Here is an 18,679-nt window from a genome sequence, read left to right as displayed (position 1 = left end):
GGAGAAGGAAGAAAAGGAGGAGATCGAAGAGGAGAGAGATGAAGGAGGGAGGAAGAGAAGGCGGACGGGGAGGGGGGGAAAAGAGAGGAAGCAGCCATTCATCCATCCTCTCTTTTGGGAGGGACCAACGAACTATGCAAGTAATAATTATTATATCCGTGATAATAATAACAATCATAGGCAACTACCTAATAACCTGCCTCTCTGTTCTGGTTCCTCCCTTCTCAAGTCATCCATCCATCCATCAGTCAATCAATCAATCAGCCACCGCTTTTAGATTCACTTTTAATTCTATCTCAACATCCAAATACTCTCTCTGACTCAGGTATGACCATGTATGCTCATTGTTTTGCGCATTAACAGACTCCTGTTGACTAATTGAGCCAGTCACTAGACTCAGGCCTACGACTTTGCGGAGCTTTGCCTGGCCAGGGATTCTATCTGTAATTCTGTATACACCCCATCCTCAGTTCCTCACTACTGTCCCCAAGCTGAGACATACGAACGGACCACCACACTGGAGAACGCGGCAGACAGCATAATTCCAAACCCCCTTCCCAAATCTCCACCTTATGTCGCGCACAGCCTGTGAGAGATAGAGAGAGAGGCATCATGTCACTCCAACACTGATCACGATGCCCTTTTTCTCTAGATAGTTCTCCAGCTCCCTCTGGTGTAACTTCCACCCATGCGAATGATGTGGCCCGGTGATGCGACTGGAAACAACCATACTACTCCTCTCTTGTATTGACTGTCCCTCCCAACAACAGATTGGTGCAACCAAGCAAGATTATCTTCCTACCCAGGCCTTTCTCTATGTACTGTGCTGCAGGCCTGCAAACCAGCAGCAGCAGCAGCGGCGACACAGCGGCGGCGGCGGCGCCGCCGCCGCCACCAATAACAGACTGCAGATTCGCATGGAACAAGAGGGGGAGCACATCATCATTCCAAACCGCTTCTTTTACCGAATGAACGCCGCTAGCGCTGCGTCTAGAAATTTCGCCGGCGCAGTGGATACCACACGCCCCCGGCGAGGGCTTCCCACTCGCTCCTTTGCCCTCGTACAGGAAAGTGGGCGAATTTTAAGCGTCCCTCGAGCATTTCGGGGAGGTCCCAAACCAAGGAAAGACAAATGGATTCATCAATCCGTCCCCTGCCAAGCACGCGTTGTGGGACGTTGTCCGTTCGTCAGGGACACCGTCCGATCATAGTCCCGCCTCTAAGTGGGTTTCTGAACCCATTTATTGCCTCCCCATTCCCTGAAGGGGAAGGGGTGGGATGTCGAGTACGTATCCATTGAAAAACAAAAGGAAACGAAAAAGAAAAGAAAAACGGAAGTCAAAGCAAACATGAAGATGATGATGTTGAATTGTCAATCCCTCTTTGCCACCACAACGCGCTCAAATCCGCCCGCCCTTTCCCCAGAAAAGAAAAATACACATCAAACCAGGCATCCCCAATTGAGTGCTTGACGCAGGGTGGATAAGAAAAAGGCGGCGACGGGCGCGCAAACCGTCAATTGTGACACTGGGAGAGACTGAGATGATCAACCTTAGGGAACAATAGCATCGATGATCTGCGTCTCATAAAATGATACTACGAGTCAAGGCTGCTTGCTGGTGGGTAACCACTAATTGCTCGTGATTTCTCCTGGATGATTAATTTGCGATCTCGCAAGTCTGACGCCGGAGAAGTGCCTGCATACTGCATAGGGCGTCGGCAATTCGCTTCGATCGCGTCTGCGACTAAGCCTAGATCTTCCCTGGCCGTTTCCTCTCTCCTCTTCTTCGCAGTCCTATCGACACACGTCAATACTGGTCCAATTGGATAGACGAGGTAGACAAACAAACCCACGAGCCCACGCACAGTACTTTCAACCAGAGCCACAAGCAACGGATCAAAGAGAACAAAAGAACGAAAAGGGGAGTGATGAAAAAGCAATTTGGGGTACTATTGAACGCTTATCTGCGGCAACTTGGAATCATCACTATTGATATCAACTTCGGTGATGCTTCACTTCGACCCGCCGCCCCTCCTCTCCTCCTATTCATCCATACTAGTACTCCATAGAGTAGTGACTCCGTTTTACATATTCTTCACTAATCAACCCACCCTCCATTTTGGCATCGTGACTGGCCGGAACTGGGCCCAGAAACCCAGTAGCACGGGATCAGACCGCTTGGCCAGCACGATTAACAAACACTGGGATATTTTGGAACTGAATTCCGAGCGATTGGGCGAATCGAGGCACCCAATCCTCCTCATCTTCCCTATCACTAGTCAGTGCTGGAGAAGAAGGCTATGGAGTATTACTTAGCGTCTACAAATGTCATAAAATCTCGGTAATTGCTCGGGATTCTCCCTTCAAAGGAAAGCAAGATAAACCTCGGTGTCAAAAAACTCCCAAAACAAACTTCCTTTTTCCCGTGGGGGAGTCCCACGTTAGGAGGGATGGGGATGAATGGCGGCGCATCATTTTGACTTTCAGTTCCCAGTCCCAAGGACCGTGGGTGATCGTCATCCCATGGTTTGTGCAGGGGCTCGACAAAGCTTTCCCCCCCCTCCTCCCAACAGCCTTTTCTTGCAAGGAACCTTTTTAAAATCTTAGAGGCTTAGACAATTTAGACTACTGCTAGATACGGTAAAGTAAGGCGCATCACTTATACGAAGGCTCGTGCGAAAATCACCCAACAAAGTTCAATTCTGTTTGGTTCACCCCAGAATCAAGCAAGTCTACGGAGTGGCTCGGCCAATTTTATCTGAAATTAGTTACATAGCATCGTTATTCTCTGGCTCTTATATCCGACAAATGACATGCAAGATATCTGGAGATAACAACCAAATTCTGCTTTCACAGTTTATTATGCGAACTTCCCTAGGGAAAGCCAAGTATTCCTCCAAATGGAAAATGATCTTCTACCGCCCATCACCAAACACTCCCAAGAGAAATTGGTATGGAGCAGCAGGGGGAGGGGAAGAGAGAGGAGTTGCGGTCAAGTCGGTACTGAGCTAAACAGGACAACGCAGCAGTGCGCAGCGTTCGTGGTTGTTGGCACAGACGCAATATCGAAAATAACTTCCGAAGCCCCAGGTTTCAGTGAGCTCTAGGGTACACGAGCAGCATATCCTCCTCCACGACGTGCAACAGGACGCGGATCTTGTAGGCAGACGTCAACGATCCCGATTCCAGAAGCTGGGCCCGACCTTCCATGGCCTTCTGCAGCTCCTGCTGCACCATCGCCCAGTCCTGGTCGTGGTTCTGGCGGACGCGGATCTCGAAGTCGGTCCAGTCGAACTTCACGGAGGCTGCCACAACGACGGGCTTCACGATGGTCGGGGTGTGGCCGCTCACGTCGTGGCTCAGCTGGCGGGACGGGCTCCAGTCGTCCAGGCGGCATTCCTGTCGCAGGTAGCGCATGAACTCCTCCGCCGAGCGGAAGTCACGGTAAGGGACCCAGACCGAGCCCATGCCTGGCTGGGAGGTAGCGGTGACGAGGAAATAGACGGGATCTTCCGGGTTGGCTTCGACGCCTGGAGTAGCCGTGGTGGTGGTAAAGGTGTCATCAGGAACAGGTTCGTCCAGGTTCATCATCACTTCCTGCGACTCCGATCTGATGAGCGACTGCTTCTTGCTCTTGGAATTTCTCTTCTTGCGGCTTGCTTGTGGCTCCATCTTGATTGGAGAGTAGTCCGGCTTCTCGATCTCGAAGTTGTTGACAGGGGCCACGGGGATAGGCTCCGTCTTGAAGGGATGGGAGCGCTCCTGCTTCGTCTTCGCAGGGTCACTCCACTTGGTCTTCCAGTCCACCATCATCACATCGCTATCAGACTCCATATCGCATTCTTGGGAAGTCATGATCGACTTGAAAGGGCGAATTCCCGTGGTTGAGGACCGTTTCACTGGACGAGCCATGTGAGGTGTGTGTTCTTGGACGTCATCCGTGTCATCAACGACGGAGTCTGTCTCTCTGTATTCTTCGTCCGAAAAACTCTTGGACTTGCGCTTGGGCTTGCGTTCAACTCGCACGGCGACATGCGGCACTGGCGTCATCACACGCTTGGTAGACCATGTCAGTTTTGATGCCATGTTCGTACTGGTATCGAGGGGAGTGATTGCAGTGTTATCCTAGTTATGCGTTCGAGATGAGTATATATCCAGGATGCCAAAAGAGCTCTAAGAGTAAATTCATAAGAGGAGAAGGGGAAACTCACTTTCGAGGGATCCTTGTCAGTGCAAAATCTCAGAGCACTTTTCGCTTTGCGTTCGAGGAGGATCATGATGGTTCGGATGATCCTGCAAGTGTCAACTCGATCAGGTGGCCATGAATGTGGGGATTGGGTGACAATGAATGACACGAGGATGGGCCACAACTTACTCCTCCCTTCTGTCGGGATATACGCAGAGGCTGTTCGGATCCTTGATTGATTCTTCCATCAAATACTTTTGCCGGTTCTCTTCAGTGCCCCAATACGTCCTTCCAACGTTTTCAACGAAAATTTCAGCGCATGTTCGTCGGAGAGCCTCTGAACTCAGTAACTCCCCCCATTCGAAGCCGCGAAATTGGACGTGTTCTCGAAGGCTGTCTAGAAACTTGCGTGAATACTTTGACTTCAGATCGAGGAACACGGTAAATTCCCGATCATTGTTACCAGGCTTCAGCCCGCCTTCGTCGAGTTCGGCTTTCATAACATGATAGGGTACGTCCGAAGATGTGCTGGACGTGATTGACCTTCGTGTCATGATGTTCCTCAAATTAGACGATACACTCGTGAAGTATGAATGAAAGACTGTCTGGTGTTGACGAATCTTTCTGCTAGCCTTCTGAAAAAGGTCGGATAGCAGGTGCGTTGAAGGGAGGAGGGTAACTGGGGAGTGGGTGTTCTGTGTTTCTTGTGTGAGCAAGTGGGAAACCCGGAGAGAGGAGCCTGGCGATGATTGCAGTGAAGGATGATCAGAGGCCAGTGTTTCTCCTCATCGCCACGGCGATCGTCTGGAAAACATAGTGTCTGCACTTGTGACAAAGCTTATGTTTTGCATATCAGTCTTTGTCTTGAAAATAACATGTTGGTTCTTCCTTGCTCAATCGCCAGCGGATGGATCAATGGGAAAGACAGGCATGGCTATGTCTTTAGGGAAGTGGACTTTGCAAGGGTGCAAAACCGAAGAGGGGAAATAAGAAGTCATCAATTCATTCAAAGAGGGAAAGGTCACGCCATGAAACAAGTGCTGGCACTCATCAACAACAGAATTGGGCAAGAGGTATCTCTAAAGACAAACAACGTTTGCTGAGCTAGGTATACATGGACGGTATCCTCACTCCGCTCCTAAGTAGCGCAGTGAGTTCCTGAGTTCTTTGATAGCCGTATTGACATCGTCAAATGTCAGTGCCGATACTGCCCAGCGAGCGTGCTTCTGCGCAAGCGCAATAGCTTGATCATCAACTGGCTGCGCATTCGTCGGACCAGATTGCAAAGCAACAGGTGCTGGTACAAAAGGCGTGGGGCTCGGGAAGTTCTGGTGCGCGGGGCGGCTGACTACAGGGACGGTGCCTGATGTCGACTGCACGAAGGGTGGAGGCACTGCGGTACTAGGTGGTGGTTTACTGTAAAAATAGCTGGCGTCATGAGAGGGCGCGGCTGGAGTGGCGGGTCCCATGTTGGATGGCGGAGGGAAGGAATGAAATGAGTCGGAAGGCGCAGGAGCACGATTCCCGTCTATTTTCCCAGGGGTGTCTGGGAAATCAGGTACGGGGTCCGCTGGAGATGCAAATGTCTCCGGTGCAGATGGTAGCTCCAGTCCTTTTTCCGTATCGTCCTCCGCTTTGGCTTCGGAAGGTGATCCAGTCCGCTGGTAAGCAGGGGCACTGTATCTCGTCGTGTTTGGTGTGTCTGGTAGAACAAGCGGTGCTTGCGACGCTTCTTCGGAGTCATCCTGGACGTCCTCTACGGACGGCTGCCTCGGCTGGACGGGCAGGGATCCGACAATGGCCTGCACTTCCGGATCATCTGGTCTAGGCTCTAGATCAGCCACAGCATCTTCCTCCTCCTCAGCGGCGACGGGATTTGACGCATTCGGATCTTCTCCAGCTTTGATTGCTTTGATGATTCTGACAGCGTGGTACTTGGCGAACTTGATCTTCGCAGCGATTTCTGCATCCGGAGGGTTCCAGATCTGGCATAGTTCTAGGAAAGTGGCAGCTGCCTGGAATGTATCTGCTGTTTGTCTAAGGCTACAGTTAGCGGTCATCCTATCTGAACTTGTTGCGTAGGGCGGAACGGACTTCGTCACTTTGTTGGCCTTCATCGTCGCCTCCGCACGCCCAAGAACCTCCAGAGCAAATTGCTCTACATATGCATTGGCTGCGATAGCATCCGTCACAGCGTCATTGTCGGGGTTTTCGTTCTTGAACTTTAAAGAGAGAGTGGGAGCAATGTTAGCGCCCAGATACTGCACATAAGGGGGAGAAGACCAGCAATTGCGCCTGACTCACCTCCTCCAGCTTGTCCACCAGCTCCGTCGTATACAGTTTGACCTCATCATCAGAAGCGTGCAGCCCTCTCTCAATTATTTGATTCACGATCCAGAAATTGCCTAAAAAGTGGAAAAGGGACTCATAATTAGACTCGGATCACATTCAGGCAGCACTGACTTTAGGCGCACAAATGACACTTACACCAGTAGGCCACGACGGGCTTTGCGCGTTCAAGCTGAGCTGCCCTGAGGGCAAATCGCCCGATATCCGCGGATTTCAAACTAGCGGGGATATTGCTGGCCATGAGGTCGGTGTGGGAAAGTTGATTTTGGGCACTGGCGTTGTTTGTTGTTTGGAGGGGTGAAAGATAACGCGATGCAGGCGGGGATGACGTTCAGGAGCGGGAACTGCACCGAACGTTAGACTGACCTCTTCGGCACAGCTGCGGGCTCCTGCTTCGCTGCTTGGCGACTTACTCGTTCTACATATCTCTGTACAAGCAGAATCATATATCACCCACTTTGATGTTGTTTTCTCCTTCAGATTCAATTATCACTCATTTAAGTCTCAGATTGGTTTTGATAATCCTTCCTCGACGAATAATTAGCATGCGGAATGCTCTTAAGGTACAATATAAAGGTCTGCGCTATGCTTTCGAGCCGACAAGACACCACCGTCCCTTGATTTAGCTAGACTAATCATGCATCCTCAACTATCCATTCTCCAACATACACCCTCTCTTCGCCTAGAATTTCCACCTCAAAGTGGTCTTCGACCTGTCCTCCAGGCCCTCCAATTCGCTCGATGACAATCCAGGCTCCGCCACGGTCCTCAAGGTTAGGGTGCAGATTGAAGTCCTCGATGCGCACACCCGAAATGGCATCACTGTGGTTTCCGTCTTCAGATGTTGCCAGTATCTCTTTGTAAGGTCCTTGACCGAGTTCCACTGTCATCAACATAGGCGAAGGCCCAACGGATCGGTTCGCAATCGTGGATTGCCTGCTTCTTCCAATTATCTTAAGGCGCGTCAGCCGTGGGGTCCCCAGCGGCGCCAGCATCCGGTCTTTCCCAGGGGACAAGACTCCAATGTCTGAGATTACTGCGCGTCGCCCAGCTGCCTCTGGCGCCAGCGGCGTCACTTCACATGGACCTGAAGAAGAAACCCAGAGGTTGAAGCTTCCCAATTGATCGGGCGCGAAAGTCGAACAGACGATTGTGTAGACGCCTTCAGTAAGCCCCTGTTTTTCTGCAAGCGAGCCACCGCGACGGTAGTCACCACTGTCGGCAGCAATGTCGCGGCTTCGAACTCGGGATATACGCTGACCGTTAGACCAGAACAGCTTAACATGCGTTGCTAATTCGGGCTCCTCTGGCTCAAGCAGGAGTGAAATATCGGTTGCACTGCTGATTCTAAAGCTAAATTGAGGGTTGAATGGATATCGGGCTGACTCGGCGTTTCCTCCTGCAGTCGAAGGCGTCCAAAAGCTATGGACTTTTGTTGTGAATTTGTATTTATTCTGCGCATGCGCAATGCCCACTGGGGTAGAGGACAGTGCAGATAGTGTGAAATGTTGCTTTGCGGATGGTAAGGATTGTTCGGATACTACCAGGGTGTAGGTCGTATATGAAGGCATGTCTAACCTCATTAGGGTGTTCGGCGAATCAACATAGGGGCCGCGATGAAGTGCCCCGTCACTCAAAGAGACTCGCTGACCACTTGCATCAAACACATAGAGGCTGATGAATCCGGGCTCGTCGCAATGGGCAGATGGCCCAGATTCGTCGTGATGGTCGACTGTCCGAAAATGCTTTCCAAGCAGTAACCAGACGGTACCGCCAGCATTGCTGGACACAGAAAACTGAGGGTTCTTGGCGAAACAACCAGCCAGTCCTCTATCAGTTGTGAGGTCCCATGTAAAATGAAGATCTTGTCGACTTCTAAACAAGGAGGGATTCCAATTCAGATATAGATTTTCGAAATTCTGAAGAACATCCTCACAGTCCATCCAAAAGGTTCCAGGTGAGACTTGAGACGTATCTCCGTAGCCAGAGCTGAGTTCGAAGTTGCTGTCATGGTCATAATCACCAGCCCATGGGTTCTTCACGAGCATTTGACGGCGGCTTCCGGTCTCCTTCAAATCCAGAATAGCATAGTCATGCTCGCTCACTAAGCCAAGCTCCTCCTGCTCCCTTTCTGTCAATCTTCCGGTACCTATTGTCAGAAGAACATCACCGGCTTGAAATGCTTTATAAAGCCGCCTCCAGATTTGTTCGCCAGTGACGTCTTCATGGTGAAGGAAGACTTGCTCGGGGATCCATCCTGTCAGCACCCACAGGTCTGTTCCAGAGTTACTTCCAGGAAAATCATATCCTCCGCGAAGCTTCAAGTACGCTTTCTCCACCAAGGCAGGCCATATATAGCAAGGATTGCTTCGGTCGACCACGTGAAGTGACCGTGAATTTTTCGACGATGGTAGGCGATCATCGATGGCCACCTTGCGAAAACACCCATTGAAATAAAACAAGAAGATGTATTTCCCCGAAGGTGAAAGCTTGGGATCGGTGTAGCGAAGATCGCAGGGATATGCCACCGGGTAATGGAGCTGGAAATGTCAGATCCGCTCAAAGATGTCGCGATTGCAGTGAGTTGGCTTACCTTATCTAAACCACGCTCGTACCTGGATGTAATAGCACACAGACTAGCAACGACAGAGCAATCTGTTACCATGTCCTGCACTAAATCAGTCTTCTCTGTCACGACCATCGCCGGGACAGTGGAAATGTCTGTTTCTCCTGCGTGTTTTTGCAAAAGGAGCTTCTTTGGTCGTTTCCAGCCCGCAAAAACTTCCCTCTGCTGTTTTGAGAGATGAATTTCGGGTGAGTCTCTGGCTCAAGTCAGGATGATTCATGTGTTGAATTGCATAAGTAGTCCACATACGTAAAGAGGTCCTCCCCAAGTTGTCGTTCAAACTCATCAGATCCTGGAGCACTTGACCATGGCGGAAAGATCGCATGATTCAATTTCGCACTCTCGAGAAGAATGATTTCCTCCCGAGTTGTGAGTTTGCGCACCGATCTAGGGTATCGAGTCACTGGATCATTGCTGCCATGGTCGAGAATCGCAAGGCGCCAATCTTTGGCTACCTTGATTCTCTCGGCCCGTAGAAGCCAATCTTTGCACTTAGCATCTAGAGTCTTTTTGTCCTTTGAGGTAGATGACAAGCTTAAGGCTTTCATGTAGTGCTCGGCAGCGGTAATAGCTGCTTCAAGAGCCTCGGCGTGAGATTTAGCGGCAAGTACATCTTCCTCGGCTTTCTGCAACATCGTCAATCCAAGATGCTTTCGATTTCAACTGCAGATGATGGGGCCTAAGATTTCATACCAAGGCTTGGCTGATTTGCAAGTTCTGTGACGCAGCAGCAGCTCGAGACATGCTGGTGTGTGAGAGAGCCAGATTCTAGAACGTCTTATAACACAGCAACGACTGTCATCCAGCAGCGATGAGAAGCTGAGCAGTGAACGCGCCGCGGTGCATTCCGAGCAAGGTGCAATAGGGCAAATGGTGATTAAATTGATAAGAAAGGGTATTTGCAGTTGAGCCAGTTCAGATAGTCTAACGAAGGTGAATGGTAGACTACGGTATCACGCTCAGTGCAGGACCCGCTTCCTGCCTTCTCAGGCAGCTGCTCATCTTCCCTCGCCGCTATTCTGCCGTGCTATACCGCCCTGTCTTGGAGTATAAGACAGTCACATACTGCGCGTCCATCATAGTAAGAGATACATGAATCCAATGTGAAGAAAGCCTTTCTTGTTTTCTTGGACAGAACGTCGTGATGTGCAGTGATGTACAACTGTGAACCCCAGGCTTAAAGCCCAAGCTCTCTTTTTGTTGACCGGCTCAATGACAATGACAAGTAGAAACTATGGGACTTCCATCTAAAGCCGCCTAATTAGGTAATGATAAAGCCAGGCTCGAGTCAGACAGGTTGAAAGGATGCATGCTGTACAGAATTCTTGTCTAGGGGCTAGATCAACGATGACCAGTCTATGACAAGATATATTCACTATCCCTACAGTACGACATACAGATCTACCTAGGTAGCTGGTCAGGTGAAAGAACCTTAATGTTGACTCCTGTGTTGACCGGAGAAGAAGGACGGGAATGGAGAGTCAACGCCCCAGACCGATAAGAGTAACGGACCTCGGCTTGTTTCGTCATGCGAGCACCGACGATCAACCACGCCGAGGTGCGATGGGAAACCCCCGGCTGGTTCTTTGCAGCAGCAGATCACTCTAGTTTTCTGGATTTCTGGATTTCTTTTGTCATGTCTCATCTTTTCTTTCTCCCATGCGCTTTAGGGGTCTTCACTTATTCTTATTTTTTCCCCCGAATTAGTCTGATCTCTGATCCTCATTGTCTACTGTAACTTCTAACAGTTTCCATCGTGGTTCTGGCACGCTACGTTGACTCTCCCGTCTTCCCCCCCTGCTCACGATCAAGGCCCCAGTTATTCCCCACCGCTAGACCTCCAGGCGAGGGAAATTAGCATTCGAGTCTTACTTAAAATTGGGCGATATCGGTCTCGCGCTGGACGATACTCACGATAATTGATATTGTACTCAGCACAAATCTCCTCTCATATCATAAACTGAAGGCACATCGCCTCACTCTCCTCTACACAAAATGGCCGGTCAATCAAAACCCGCGCTTTCGCCGTGGGGCAGCGCTGTTGCAGGTGCGACGGGTGCCGTGCTTGCAAACGCAATGGTTTACCCTCTCGATCTGTGAGCAATTGATCCTCCGTATATCACTAGCATGCTACGTAATGCAGTGAATTTGAGCTAACTAGCTACGTTACTCTATCCCCAGTGTGAAAACCAAACTTCAAGTACAAGTGAAGCAAGCGGACGAGACGAAGAAAGAAGGTTCCGATGAGACGGTACACTACAAATCGACTCTGGATGCCATCAACAAGATCGTGGAGAAGGAAGGTATCGAAGGGCTATATTCCGGCATCACGGGGGCTTTGATCGGTGTTGCGTCCACCAACTTCGCCTATTTCTACTGGTATACGATTGTACGATCGCTCTACATGGCATCTAACAAGGTACCTAAGCCCCCTGGTACTGCAATTGAGCTCTCGCTTGGCGCTGTCGCTGGCGCTGTCGCCCAGATCTTCACGATTCCGGTATCTGTCATCACTACAAGACAACAGACGCAAGACAAGAGCGAGCGCAAAGGCCTGGTTGAGACGGGTAGAGAGATCGTGAACAGCGAGGACGGCTGGACTGGTTTGTGGCGAGGACTCAAGGCTAGTCTGATCCTCGTCATCAATCCCGCAATCACCTACGGGGCGTATCAGCGGTTGAAGGATGTCCTATTTCCGGGAAAGACCAACCTAAAGCCTTGGGAGGCATTCCGTGAGTAGCTCACGTAATATTTCGATTTGATGTTCACTCGTGCTGATTGTCTCTTTTCATCACAGTCCTTGGTGCCCTTTCTAAGACTTTGGCCACGATTGCGACGCAGCCATTGATCGTGGCCAAGGTTGGCCTTCAGTCGCGACCGCCCCCGGGCCGTGAAGGCAAACCTTTCAAGACCTTCAGCGAGGTCATGCGCTACATCATCAAAAATGAGGGAGCGCTATCTCTATTCAAGGGCATCGGACCTCAGATCACTAAGGGTCTCCTCGTGCAGGGTCTGTTGATGATGACGAAAGAACGGTAAGCTTGTCTCGGAGTATGCTCATTAGCACCAACTGATCATTTACAGTGTTGAACTCATCTTCGTTCTTCTGTTCGCCTATCTACGCAAAATCCGGGCGCAGAAGCTCAAGAGGGTGGTGGATTCCGCAGCATCGACAGCCAAGACCAGTCTGCCAGTTACCTTGAAATGATCTCTATCACTTTATCTTAATGCCTCAGATACACATATTTACTCCTTACTATTTTCTTCCCATAGCAGACATGACCCCTAGACTTTCCATTCTATTGACCCTCGATCTGACGAACTTGAATTTGATTTCATCCATGCTTTGATAATTGGTATACCGAGCACGCCCACTATTATCGGATAGCTGGCATTGTGCAACATTGATCATGATGTATACATACGCTGGTATCTCCATAGAACCATGACAATCTACAGAGATTCAATCATATATTTTGGTAGACACAATAGTGAACCCAGAACCAAAGAGATCCGAGTATCAGTAAACACTCGACAATTTTGAGAGAACCCTTTCAACCCAAGAGAGCGGATAGTTATAGTCTAGACATATATCCGTAGGGCCGCAGTTCACCTCGGCAACTACCCAACTGCCGAAACCAAAACACATGGACTAAACCGCCTCACCGCTAATCAACACTCAGCAACCAGCACCAACCCCTAAACCGAGTCAACTCCGCCCTCGTCTCCCCCTCCATTCCCAGAACAAAAAACCCACCACACCCAGCGAAAGCCTCACACCAAGCGGGGGAGGACTATGAGCCGTGATGAGATGGCCGCCATGGGCTCCCAGATCTCCCACCACCACCGAGAACAACAACAATGACCGGCACTCCTACGCCAACATCATCGATTGGCGCGCCTTCGCCGAGCCCCGAACCCTGATCGCCACGGGGATCCTCACGAGCGGCATCCTCGGCGCCGTGGCCCTCCACGGGCGCTACCTGCGCTGGTTCCCGGACGCCGGCAGCATCTTGCCCTCGTACATGCGGCGCAGGAGTATCTTGGGGAGGGTGACGAGCGTCGGCGACGGGGATAACTTCCGGCTGTATCATACCCCGGGGGGCCGGTTGGCCGGGTGGGGGTGGTTGCCGTGGAAGAAGGTTCCGACGTCGAAGAAGGAGTTGAGGGATAAGACGGTATGTTTACATTGTGGTGAATTCTTATTTTGGCCATTGGCCAAGGGGTGTGAGAGAGGAACAATGGCCGAGAAGAGAGACCTTTCTATATTCCACCGATTCCTTGTCCGGGTGGCTTGCTTGCTTGTTTCTGGCTACAGAACTAACTCTCGTTGTTGTTGTCCACAAAAAGATTCACATCCGCCTGGCAGGCATCGACGCCCCCGAACTCGCGCACTTCGGTCGGCCCGCGCAGCCCTTCGGCAAGGAAGCCCACGAGTGGCTCACGGCGTATCTGAGCAATCGGCGGGTGCGCGCGTACGTCCACCGCCACGATCAGTACCAGCGCGTGGTCGCGACGGTGGTGGTGCGGCGGGCGCTCGACTTCCCCATCCCTTTCCGGCGGCGCGATGTCTCGTACGAGATGCTGCGGAAGGGGCTCGCGACCGTCTACGAGGCCAAGTCCGGAGCGGAATTCGGCGGCGCCGCGACCGAGCACAAGTACCGGCAGGCCGAGTGGTGGGCCAAGCTGCGCGGGTTGGGGATGTGGAAGGGGTTCCGCCGCAACAACGCGTGGGAGAGTCCCCGGGACTATAAGACACGGATGGGGCTGGAGAACCCAATACAGTTGAAGGAGGAGACGAAGAAGACTTAGAAAAGAATTTTTCCAGGGAAGGGGGGTTAATTACTGCGTGCCCCTATTCCCTGGTTTCGGTGCAGATTACAACGTCTACGCGCTTATGACGATACGGCCCATTTTCATATAACCCGGCGATATCTTAAATTTGCACATTGAGTTCTTCCATGAATATTCGTGTTCGTTGACGAAGACATTCCAAGAGGACGCCCTGGTTTTAGTGGGCGTTGGCATATCGTAATCTCCGTTAAGACCGGACACATCAGTCATCTTGGCCACACATGTGATGCCAGCTGTCTTGAATAAGACATTATCTAGCTGCAGAGAGGGTAAAACATATAGAAAGGCATGCTCATGCGTGCAATCCATCAAGGACCGCAGTAATGCAAAAAGCTGAAAAGGAAAACCCCGAACAAAGAGAAATGGATATGTATGGTACAGAAAAAGATGTCCGACATCGGCATCCAGGGAGAGCACACAAAAAACACTTAGCAGAAGTGTCGCTCGATCTCTGCGAAAAGCTTGGGACTGATTTCATCGCTCGAGTCGCCCTCAACGCGCCAGAGACAGCCCTTGCGCTGGTAGTGCTCGAGCAGGGCCTTGCTCGTTTCCTCGAACTTGTGCAGCCGCTGCTTCCACGTTTCGATCGAGTCGTCCTGTCTCTGGGTCAACGGCTCGCCGGTAATATCATCCTTGCCGGGCACCTTGGGCGCGTTGAAATCGGCATTGTAGACTCTTCCGGACGGTTCGTGGACCCAGCGCGACCCTATGCGGGAGAGAATTACGGATGGGGGTGTGACGAGGTGGACGACGAAGTTCACGGGCACGAGGTTGTCGAGGCTTGACGCCTGCGTCGCGGTGCGAGGAAATCCATCGAGGATGAAAGAAGCATTGGCAGAGACCGTCGGAGAGTTGGGTGTGGCTGCTGCTGCTGCTGTCGTTGATATGGCTGTGGGTGAAGGAAGCCAGCCTTTGGACTCGAGTTCCGACGATATAAGCTCGAGGATCATCGAATCGGGGACAAGGTTACCGGACTGCATTGCGGCCTCGGCTTTGAGACCTATCGCACGAGGAAAAAGAGCATTAGCCATTGTCGCAACGATTTCAAGCAATTGTTCCCAATGGGAATCCGCATACCTAGGGGCGTTTTTCTCCGCACATTTTCCCGGAGGAGGTCGCCGGAGCTTATGGAGGCTAGGTCGGGGAATCTCGTGAGGAGTCGCTCTGTTTGTGTTCCTTTTCCGACTCCAGGTGCACCTATGAGGATGATTCGCGCAGCTTTTCTGAGCGGTCGGATAGCGCGTGTCATTGCTGTGTGTTTGTTTTTTCTGCTGTGGAGGGAGGAGGTCTAATGATCTAGGTAGGTATTATCGCGACCGCAATGCAAGGCTAAGCCAAGGGCTTTGAGAGGCACTTCGGCTTGTTGAGAATTGTTGAGCCGTCTAACTAGTTCAAGACAGGGACAGATAACGGGAAGGCGGTACGCTATATGATGTCCATGATGGTGATTATTGATACATAAGTTGTAGTTGGAAGGGAGATATTTGGAAGGAAGGAAGCGATGATAGATGTCGGTTGTTCCTGCGCCTACGCCCTTATCAAGGATGGCTGGTGCTCAGCTGATGCAATGACATTCAATTCTGGACTCGAGTCGGCAAGACTCGCGAGATCGTGGGGTTGATTTGTAGATGATTCCCTCTTTAGGAAGTCGGTGAGCGGAGTTCGATCCGGGGCTTTCTGCTTCCCTTTTGTGGCTTGGAAATATAGTACGGATGTTGGTAGCACTACTCAATAATAATAGGTGTATATGATGTTCCAGTTCTATGATATACTACTGTAAATAGATGTGTCTTCTCCCGCAGACCAGTGCCACTCTTCTAGAAGAGCTCACAAGCTTACATGGCTGATCAAAACCCAAGCAGACAAACTTGGGATTACACCATACCGCCGAATTTGCTGGTGATGCTGGTGACTGATGCTGAGCAAGACTCCCAGCGCACAGGCATTGCGAGAGATTCGTGGCGTTGATTGAAAATCAGACCCTATTGGAGATTCATGCGAGGCCAGGCTAGAGCTTGTCAAGCCTATACTCGTGCGCACACAGGACCAAAACCGCGACGATGCCATCTGCTAGACAATATAGCAGCTGCCAGGATATAAGTGAACCAGCCGATATCCGCTTGTTTAGGAATCAAGACGGCGCAAGGGAGTCAATCTTCAAACCAGTATGTCCTGTACCAGTGAGTGGTTTACTTGCGTCTGACATGGCTTCAGCCATGGAATGGGGTATCGCAACTGTTATCCGTCTGTGCGCATAAGTTGTAGTGTCATTCTTCGGATTTTCATGTGGGAGTTAAGTTGAACGAATTGTCACATGTTCGGAACTTTCTCAAGGAGGGCGTAAATCCTTCCCATCTGTTTCTCATACATGCATGTGATTGGAAGTCTCTGCCATGCTGTTTGCCGCGAGGCAGTGTTGGCCTGAGCGAGCGGCCATTTATCTTCACGTGACCGTGTCGCGTTTTCGGCGCGTTCCCGCGTCCTTCGCGAGGGGCCCAGGGTTGGCCAGATCATACAACGTCGAATTTGTCTTGCGGTCGCTGAGGAGACTGCAGTACTCTTGTTTGGGTGTCAGAATCGCTGTTACACTTTCATCATGATTCGAGGCGACTTTCTCAGAATTGACCCTAAGAGAAGGGCCAACCTCGACCATAAGAAGAAGCAGTTCGCTGCACCCACATTCAAGCAGCAAGACTATCCGCATCGTCTGAATTTCTACGACGTCCCGCCAACGGAGGAGATTACCCTCGAGCAATTCGAGCAATGGGCCATTGACAGATTAAGAGGTACATCCAGAGAGTCCCAGCGTCATTCCTGTTACTCATATTTTCAACAGTACTTGCTGAAATCGAAGCCTGCTCTTATCGAAACAAGTCTGCGGCAGAGACAGAGACGCATCTTACACCTCTCCTCCAAAAATACCTCCCCTTATCATCCAACACATCCTCCTCCAACGGTGCGGCCGATCAGCGACTTAAGAATGAGCGCCAAAAAGACCATTATTCACACTTCATCCTTCGGCTGGCCTTCTCCGCCACGGAAGACCTTCGCCGGCGTTTCGTGAGAGCAGAAACGATGCTCTTCAGATTCCGCTTCCAGCGTGATGATACAAGGGAGAAGCGCGCTTTCATCGAAAGTCTCAACCTTGACTGGGAGCCTGTGGAGGATGATGAAAGACAAAGATTGGCAGAGCATTTACTCAATGCCACCCCAGGTTTACGTCGTATGGATGAAGAGGCATGGTACAAAGTGGACTGGGAGCGAGTACCCGAGCTCGTCGAGAGAAGAGCTGTGTTCTTGTATAAAGGCAAGGCCTATGTACCCGGAAGAGAGCAGATGAGCATGATTATTGCAGAGTTCACTGCCCGATTGGAACGCGCGCTTGAGGTACGGACATGGCCCTCCCTGCCAGAATTCTGTCTATCACTAACATCCTCCAGCTCACGAGTCGGGCACTACCGCGATTGGATGAGGATGATCGTTTAACTCCAATCTTGAACCATTTGTCCAAGAACTTTGGAAGCGCCGAGTCCGTTTATTCGGAAGGTGAAGGGTTTGTTGACGGTGCTGCAATCACTGCCAACAACATCGACCAGCTATCTCAACATTTCCCTCTGTGTATGCGCAGTCTCCACATGAACCTACGGAAAAATAACCATCTCAAGCATTATGGCCGTCTTCAATACACTCTGTTCCTCAAGGGTATTGGTTTGTCACTCGAGGAATGCATCATTTTCTGGCGCCAGTCGTTCAAGGGTTTCACGGATGACGAGTTCAATTCTCGATACAAGTACAACATCCGCCACGCTTATGGTGATGTGGGAGGCGATGTCAACCGCCGGGGTCGAGGATATCCTCCTTATTCATGCCAGAAGATCTTGGGCGATTCAAACCCTGGAGTTGGACAAACTCATGGATGCCCTTATCGCCACTACTCGGTCGACAACCTTATTGGATTGCTTCAGACCACAGGTGTTAATGACAAGGAAGTTCTCCGTGGAGTGCGAGAAGATGTCGAGAAAATGCGGTATCACATCGCTTGCAACAGAGTCTTCGAATCAACTCACAAGACCGAGATCAAAAGAGTCAAGGAAGATGGTTCATGGAACCAAGTGGATTTGGACACCATTGTTCACCCTAACACTTACTTCAAGCGCAGTTTCTTGTTGAAGCAGACAGCCCGGGCGTCCAAGAGTTCTTAAATAGCTTGCATGGAAGTCCACGACGACGATGTGTTTTTATTGCGTTTGTCTTTTTCTTGCGAATTTTCAGTGCACTAGGCGTCGGATTTGGTTCACTGCGTTAGGATACGGGACACAGGTTTTTCAGGGCCCCTTTGATGTAGATATTACGGGCAGAAGTCAATATTGTAGTGCACACATTCAATTTTGAAAAATGAATTATACGAAAATAGGGATTTGACCACAGCTGATTCCCAAATTATCCAAAAGGAACAAAACGTCCTTTCAAAGCCAGGTGCCCAGCAACGGGTCAGATTTACTCTTCGCTCGACGCGTAAACAACTTCACCATTGAGGTGGCTAGAAGCTGAGAAAGATGATGTCGGCGTGAAAAAAGAAAGAAATTCATAAGAAGAAAAGAAAAAAACTGGAAAGACGAGGGAGAAGAGCCGCTATTTAAAGGCCACTAGCGTGGGGGTACGG

At 50.6% G+C, this 18,679-nt stretch overlaps 7 protein-coding genes across 7 annotated transcripts; 3 read left to right on the top strand and 4 right to left on the bottom strand.

The window, feature by feature from the left end:
• Positions 1-3,094: 3,094 nt before the first annotated feature.
• On the bottom strand, positions 3,095-4,741 carry BO82DRAFT_363736 (uncharacterized protein; the record flags this gene model as incomplete). Its single annotated transcript, XM_025636913.1, has 3 exons — positions 3,095-4,126; positions 4,213-4,294; positions 4,377-4,741. 3 exons carry the CDS (start codon positions 4,739-4,741, stop codon positions 3,095-3,097), a joined length of 1,479 nt encoding a protein of 492 aa, XP_025493135.1.
• A 573-nt stretch (positions 4,742-5,314) lies between these two features.
• On the bottom strand, positions 5,315-6,777 carry BO82DRAFT_280779 (uncharacterized protein; the record flags this gene model as incomplete). Its single annotated transcript, XM_025631316.1, has 4 exons — positions 5,315-6,224; positions 6,282-6,409; positions 6,492-6,592; positions 6,675-6,777. 4 exons carry the CDS (start codon positions 6,775-6,777, stop codon positions 5,315-5,317), a joined length of 1,242 nt encoding a protein of 413 aa, XP_025493134.1.
• A 222-nt stretch (positions 6,778-6,999) lies between these two features.
• Positions 7,000-10,095, bottom strand: BO82DRAFT_307534 (calpain-like protease PalBory). The gene is made up of 4 exons (XM_025632292.1): positions 9,856-10,095; positions 9,412-9,788; positions 9,130-9,358; positions 7,000-9,076 (listed from the first exon to the last, which is right to left on the bottom strand). Exons 1-4 carry the CDS (start codon positions 9,904-9,906, stop codon positions 7,172-7,174), a joined length of 2,562 nt encoding a protein of 853 aa, XP_025493133.1. The 5' UTR covers positions 9,907-10,095; the 3' UTR covers positions 7,000-7,171.
• Positions 10,096-10,781: 686 nt separating this feature from the next.
• Positions 10,782-12,619, top strand: BO82DRAFT_332775 (putative peroxisomal carrier protein). Its single transcript, XM_025633193.1, has 4 exons — positions 10,782-11,258; positions 11,344-11,894; positions 11,960-12,197; positions 12,247-12,619. The coding sequence occupies exons 1-4, from the start codon at positions 11,158-11,160 to the stop codon at positions 12,368-12,370; spliced, it is 1,014 nt and encodes a 337-aa protein (XP_025493132.1). The 5' UTR covers positions 10,782-11,157; the 3' UTR covers positions 12,371-12,619.
• A 229-nt stretch (positions 12,620-12,848) lies between these two features.
• BO82DRAFT_353231 (thermonuclease family protein) lies at positions 12,849-14,194 on the top strand. The gene is made up of 2 exons (XM_025634908.1): positions 12,849-13,340; positions 13,513-14,194. Exons 1-2 carry the CDS (start codon positions 12,969-12,971, stop codon positions 13,972-13,974), a joined length of 834 nt encoding a protein of 277 aa, XP_025493131.1. The 5' UTR covers positions 12,849-12,968; the 3' UTR covers positions 13,975-14,194.
• BO82DRAFT_307526 (adenylate kinase ADK2) lies at positions 14,136-15,551 on the bottom strand. Its single transcript, XM_025632291.1, has 2 exons — positions 15,094-15,551; positions 14,136-15,016 (listed from the first exon to the last, which is right to left on the bottom strand). Exons 1-2 carry the CDS (start codon positions 15,263-15,265, stop codon positions 14,445-14,447), a joined length of 744 nt encoding a protein of 247 aa, XP_025493130.1. The 5' UTR covers positions 15,266-15,551; the 3' UTR covers positions 14,136-14,444.
• Positions 15,552-16,612: 1,061 nt separating this feature from the next.
• BO82DRAFT_332766 (DNA primase subunit PRI2) lies at positions 16,613-18,584 on the top strand (the record flags this gene model as incomplete). Its single annotated transcript, XM_025633192.1, has 3 exons — positions 16,613-16,802; positions 16,853-17,403; positions 17,457-18,584. The coding sequence occupies 3 exons, from the start codon at positions 16,613-16,615 to the stop codon at positions 18,216-18,218; spliced, it is 1,503 nt and encodes a 500-aa protein (XP_025493129.1). The 3' UTR covers positions 18,219-18,584.
• Between the last annotated feature and the right edge of the window lie 95 nt (positions 18,585-18,679).

Source organism: Aspergillus uvarum, assembly GCF_003184745.1.
Source record: "Aspergillus uvarum CBS 121591 unplaced genomic scaffold BO82scaffold_19, whole genome shotgun sequence".
Taxonomy (NCBI): domain Eukaryota; kingdom Fungi; phylum Ascomycota; class Eurotiomycetes; order Eurotiales; family Aspergillaceae; genus Aspergillus; species Aspergillus uvarum.
Note: the sequence above shows the minus strand (reverse complement) of the source record. Positions and strands in the feature narration are given on the sequence as shown.